This window comes from Agelaius phoeniceus, chromosome 21, assembly GCF_051311805.1.
Source record: "Agelaius phoeniceus isolate bAgePho1 chromosome 21, bAgePho1.hap1, whole genome shotgun sequence".
Taxonomy (NCBI): domain Eukaryota; kingdom Metazoa; phylum Chordata; class Aves; order Passeriformes; family Icteridae; genus Agelaius; species Agelaius phoeniceus.
Window position 1 is genome coordinate 10,024,218 of NC_135285.1, and position 6,000 is coordinate 10,030,217.

The 6,000-nt window shown below is 59.4% G+C and overlaps 1 protein-coding gene across 1 annotated transcript in view; it reads left to right on the top strand.

The window, feature by feature from the left end:
- Nucleotides 1-5,177, top strand: part of LOC129129005 (carboxyl-terminal PDZ ligand of neuronal nitric oxide synthase protein-like) — a 31,082-nt gene extending 25,905 nt beyond the window's left edge. Inside the window, exons 9-11 of the mRNA XM_054646679.2 lie at nucleotides 115-292; nucleotides 525-873; nucleotides 987-5,177. Of these exons, the coding sequence (XP_054502654.2) occupies nucleotides 115-292; nucleotides 525-873; nucleotides 987-1,461 (1,002 nt within the window). The 3' untranslated portion in view covers nucleotides 1,462-5,177. The remainder of the gene's footprint in view (nucleotides 1-114; nucleotides 293-524; nucleotides 874-986) is intronic.
- Nucleotides 5,178-6,000: the final 823 nt, after the last annotated feature.

A 6,000-nucleotide genomic window follows, 5' to 3' on the forward strand; every position in this document is an offset into this window, starting at 1 on the left:
TGTGGCGCCGCCGGTACCGGGCGCTCCCGGGGCTGCTGCTCCCGTCCCGCATCGCCCGGTCCGAATCATCCCGGCCGCACGACCCCGTTCGCATCTCCCCGTCCCGCCTCGCAGGTGCAGCTGCTGAAGGACCAACTGGCTGCCGAGACAGCGGCGCGGATCGAGGCGCAGGCCCGGGTGCGGCAGCTCCTGCTGACCAACCGCGACCTGCTGCAGCACGTCTCGCTGCTGGTGCGGCAGCTCACAGTGCTGGAGGCCCGGGAGGAGCACCGGGAGGAGCATCGGCAGCCGGGTGAGGATAGTGACACACTCACTGGGGTTGTTTGGGTGCTGGCACGCACCCAGCTCCATCCCTCTGGACAATCACTGCATTCCTTGAAGTCACAGGAAACAACTGGAGTGCTCCCAGTACCATCCCAGCAGGCTCTGGGGGTCTGGGGCATTTCTGCACCCCTCACAGTGCAGGGGAGCATCTGCTTTGGAGATGCACAGTTTTTCACATGCCCCTTGTCCATCTCTCACAGTTGACCACTCCTTGCAAAACCTGTCCCTGGCTCAGTCTCTCTCCCTGAACCTGAAGAACCACTACAGCCTGGATGTCCACCTGCCATCCACCTCCACCCCTGCCAGCATCCTGGGCAGCCCGGTGGCCCCCGGCTCGCTGCCTTCCCTGGGCCCCAGGGACTCCTACCTCAACCTCGTCAGCCTGGACAGGGGCAGCCACGGCTACGGCAGCAAGGAGGGGGACGAGTGCCTGGAGGGGCAGGAGGGGCTCAGCCGGCGCGTGGAGGGCTCCGAGGTCGGCGACTTCGCTCTGCCCAACGGGGGCAGCCGGCAGAAGGCAGACGACACGGCCAGAGGGGACGAGGACAGGTAGAGTGTGCCACCTCTGCCACCTGTGTCTCCTGCCAGCTGCAGCAGGAACACCCTGAGTGCTGCAGGGAGGTCCTTGCCCATCACCTCCTCTCTCTGCTTTCCCCCCACAGGCGGCAGCCGCCCATTCCCAAGCTCAACCCGCCACCCCCCATCCTACGCAAAAGGTCCAGCAAGACCTCCCCAAGCCTGGAAGTGGAGGTGAAGCCCGAGAGCACTGCCCACCTGAGCCTACCCAGTGCCAGCATCTCCAGCCTCACCAGCATCACTGCCAGCTCCCTCACCCTCTTGGACCCTGAGGCAAGGACTCCTGCACGGAGTGCTGCCTCCAGCACGGAGCCTGGCCCTGCCGGGACCTGCCAGCGCACTCTGGGCAAGGACAGGACTGGAGAGAGTGGGCCAATGTCCCCCTTGGCCAGCATCCATGACCCAGCAGCCAGCGAGACCCTGGCCAAGGAGTTAGTGGCCCTGGGCAGCCCCACGGACAGCTCACTGCCCTTCTCCCCTGCAGATGACACCTGCTTGCACATCAGCTTCTCTGAAGATGAGCTGGACACTGCTGTGGGGCCCAGCAGAGTCCCCTCTTAATGGGGCTACAGTAGGTGGTAGCTGGTGGCTGGCAGCCCCAGCAGCTCCATCCACAACCCTGAGCTGGGACTGGGGGTCCCTGTGCCCAGGCTACGAGACAGGTCCCTTTCCTGTCCCTGTCCCACATAATGGCTTCCCTCACCACCTAGAGGCCACCCCACAGGCTGGGACTGGCCAGCCCTGCCTCAGCTGGCACCAGCTCACACTGCTGTCACACTGCCATCCTGTCCCTGCTCACAGCCAGGGATGCTCACAGCAGAGAATTCCCAGGGAGCTGCAGGCTGGAAGCCCTGGGCAGGGCTGTGGGACAAGAGACTGTTCTGTTCATCATTGCCACCCGTGGCAGCCTGAGCAGGGCCACGCAGCACAGCCCTGGTGTCACTGCCCTGCCCAGCTCCCCAGGGTGTGTCCCAGACTGCCACCATGCTGGGTCTCTCCAGAGCTGCCAGTGTTCACCAGCCCCACACTGTGCCCAGCCCTGCTTTGGGGACAGCAGCCCCACCACTGTGTCCCCATGCAGTGAAGCCACCACTGCCTCCATAGGTGCCTTTTCCCACTCCCCAGCACCCTCTGCCCACACAGGCTGGGCCACTCCTCTGAGGCCATGGATGGGTGCAGGGCTGGCCATGGGAGCCTGCAGCAGGGGGGGTGACACCCTAAGGAAGGGTGCACCCCATGTCTTGAGGTCAGGGCAGAGCCCTCCCGTGCCCCCCGAGCTGCTGGTGGCTGCAGGCAGGAGGCTGCTCCTTGTGCTGATTTTAGGGTGTTATGGTGTGGGTTGGGTTTGGTCTCAGAAATATGAGTGTTCTGGGAGGAGTTAAGGTTTAAGGAAGAAGTGGAGTGATGCTCATCCACCTTGGTTGTTTGTCAGAGGGTGTTGGGAAAGTGTCAGAGAGTCGAGTTGGGAAGTGTCAAGCAGAAAGGGAGACTTGGAGCAGCCGTGCTGCCTGTCCCTGGCATGGTGCTGCTCCTACAGGGAGAGGAGGGTGACAGGACATGCACCCAGAGCCAGCCATGGCAGTGACAGAGCCAGGACGGGGCTGGGGACTGGGCTGGGGGTTGTAAAGCTTAGCTGGGCTGTCCTGTAGTGCAGTAGTGACAGCCCAGCCCCTCCGTAGGACACTGCGGTTTGGTAATGGACTTTTAAAGAAAAAAATAAACAGATTTACAGAGCCAGTGCTGTGTCTCTGCCCCGTGGGGCCCGTGCACAGGGGTCCTGAGCCTGTGGGGTGGACTGGGAACTCCCAGGTATTCCCAGAGAGGAAAGATTCCTGCTGGAAATGACTGCTGAGCCCCTGAGCTTCTCCCCGAGCAGCCCCTGCCAGGATAGCACCACCAGGCAGGGCCCTGCTTCCCACACACTCCTTTTGCTCTTTTCTGGTCCCATTTCTACTGCTGAAATAAATCCTGGCCACAGCACAGAGGATGGAGGGCGGTAGAATGCAGATGGCAAAGCTGCATGGGATGGGATCAGTGGCTTGCCAGAGCACTGGGATCCCAAGGGATGCCTGCAGCCAGAACAGGCAAGAGACCCCTGCCCTCTGCAGACCCCTGACCCTTGCAAGGTGGGGAAGGAAATCCAGGTGCAATTCAGCACAGAGACTCCAGAAAGGACAAGGACCCTGTGAGATTGTTCCCCTGTGCAGGACAGGAGGCCCAAACAGAGGGACCCAGCACCCAGAACCTCTGTGGGGTCTCAGGGCCACCTCTCCATCCCTGCATGGAGTGGGTGCAGGCTCCAGCATGGCAGAGTGGGGAGCAGGGAGCCCCTTCCCCAGGCCCACTGCAGACATCTGCCGGGGGGCTGCCTGCGTGGGGAGGGGGCACTTCCAGCCCAGAGCCTTATTATGCTTCCTTCATGGGAAGAAACTTTTTCCTTTGCTGTCTGCTAAGCTGCTAGCAATCATCAGGCAGGCAGGTGGTAAAGATTCATATCCATCAAACAATGCCATTTAGTTTGTAACCTGTGACTAAATCTGGTGTTAGCTTTAATTTCAGAGTCTGCTTTAGGGCTCGCTTGTTAATCTCTATGCAAAGCAGATGAAATGAATATGCAGCATTTTGGATGTAATTGTACAGCTTCAATTCAGCACTATAATTTTCCAAACAGGATCTTGCAATCAAGCTTCTATTCATTAGTGTATAAACAATTTAGTTTCTCAGCTCTCCAGTATGCCAATCATCTCAATGGAGTGAGCATCTCCGACAGAAAGAGGAGGAAAGTTTCCTTTGTGTAACAGAGGTAAAAGTTGCTCCATACTTCAGACAATTCCCACCCAGCAGATCCAGACCATTCCAACAGAAGTGGACGGTTCTTTGTGCCCCAACAACACTGACCAGCTGCAAACCCTACTCAGGGGAGTGATGCTCCAGTCATCTCCCAGCTCATGTAGCCCCAGGCCCTTCAGGAATTCTGCATGTGAGACCTCGGCGGCAGAGCCCAGATCCACAGGACCAGGCTGCCTGGGAAGGTGCAAACATGCAGCACCTCAGCACACCCCAGTGATGCTCAGGGCTCCCTGAGTGCCCACGACTCTGGGGAGGGGGTGGCCAAGCCCCCTCCACGTCCCCATCCCCCTGACACTGCACACAAGCTCAGCCTTCCAGGACAGAGCCCTGGGGACATCCCACACCTGGGGCCGGTGGCAGCTCCCTCATGGGAGGACAGGGCTGAGGTGACACAGGAGTGGGTGAAGGGCAGGTATTGATCTCTGGGGCTCAGCACCCTCATGGCCGGTGCTCTCCTCAGCAGGGACACGAGGGTGCCACGCATACATGAGCACCTCTGGCCCCTGCCCGCATCCCCATCCCCGTCCCTGTCCCCATCCCCATCCCTGTCCCCATCCCCGTTCCCATCCCCATCCCCGTCCCCATCCCCTCCCAGGCGGTGCGGGGGGACCAGCCCAGAGCCACGACAAAGGGAAGCGCCGTCGGCGGAGCCGCTCAGCGCGGTCTCGGTTTCCAAATGAATATCGACAGCGCTAATTACAGGCCGCCATGCAGACAGCTTATTAGCTTGTCACAAAAAGACGGTATTGAACCCGGAGCCCACGGTATTCACGGAGCGCAGCAAGACGCTCCCCAGACAGCACAGCGAACCAGGCAGGCGAACAACCTCCAGCAAAACTAATTACTTCCTGATTGTCTACGGCCACCCACTGGGTATAATAGTATAGACTAAATTTGGCATATACATAACTAAGCACTCAGCACCAATTTGGTGTACAATAATCATCCTCTGTGTTGCATAATTAAAATCTGATCACTTGGAATAATTATTTCATATTCCCAGTATCGGGTGAAGATTGCATAATGTGGCAGAAGTGTGAGCCTGGCAGTGGAACGATCCACTTCCACAGACGTGAGCCCCCAGGGAAGGGCATCCCGGCTCCAGGCTCCGGCTGCCTCCGCTGTGGCCATGGCCCTGTGGGCAAGGGGCTGTGCGGCCTCAGGCTTGGTCAGCACCGGCTGCAGAGGAGCTGCAATCTCCTCATCCCTGCTCTCCGCAGCAGCAGCAAGGCCCCGCTGGGGCAGGACGGTACCCGGCAGGACAGGTTGTCCCGGTGTCCCCACGCAAGCACTCTCCCCATTGACCTTTCCAGCCTGGCTGCTGCCCCGCTGCCCGCCCGGCCGGGATGCTCATCGCCCGACTCCATTGTGCTCGTACATCTGCTAAAGGCATTTGGAAAGACACGGCAATAAAAAATAAAAATCAAGTGGAACGTGTGTGTCTAATCCATTAACTTCCTCCGGCGGCTCCCCGGGGACGCGGCGAGGAGCAGAAAGAATACGTGGATATTGCACGCGCCCTGGCACCTTGTCCCCGGGCCAGCCCCGCCGCTGGCCGCTGCCACGGGCTCATAAATCACTGCGGGCGACAGCGTTTCACAGCTCGCTTCCCAGCCAGGATATGGCCATTTCTGCTGATTACACGGCCGGCGCGCGGGGGAAGCTGCATCTCCCACTTCCAGGAAGGGAGGATCCGCAAGGAAAAAGCATTGATAAAAAGAAGAACGAAATCAGCTTTGTTCACGTTGCGAATCTCCCATTGTTCCTGCTGCGGCCGTCAGCCCTCACTGGAGAAAGTATTTCCTCAGCGATAAATCTCCTGGGCTCCTTGCAGCCCTCGCCTTGGCACCAGACCCTCCTCAGCTTGTTTTGAAAGAAAAAGCACTTTTGGCTACAGGCCCCCTGTGGGGTGCACTGGGCAATTCATGGTGTGAGTTTGGGGGTGGAGGGACAGCCCTGGGGCAGGGGACAGTGGCCTGGTGCCCATCCCAGGGGTCTCTGCCCTGTGTCCCCAGTCAGGGCCACCCCAGGGGACACGCACTGCCACTCCCAAAAGCTCCACTCCCTTCCCACAGCACCCGGCACAAGCCGGGGAAAGTGAGTCTGACCGGGGCCACGCTAATCCCAGTGCTGAAACATGGAGCTGGCAGTGGCCAAGCACTTGGAATACGGGAGTCAGGCTGACAGTTGTACAAGAAAAATAGATCAAGTTTCCAAGAAAATAGAGCCGAGTTGATCTGATTTTCATCA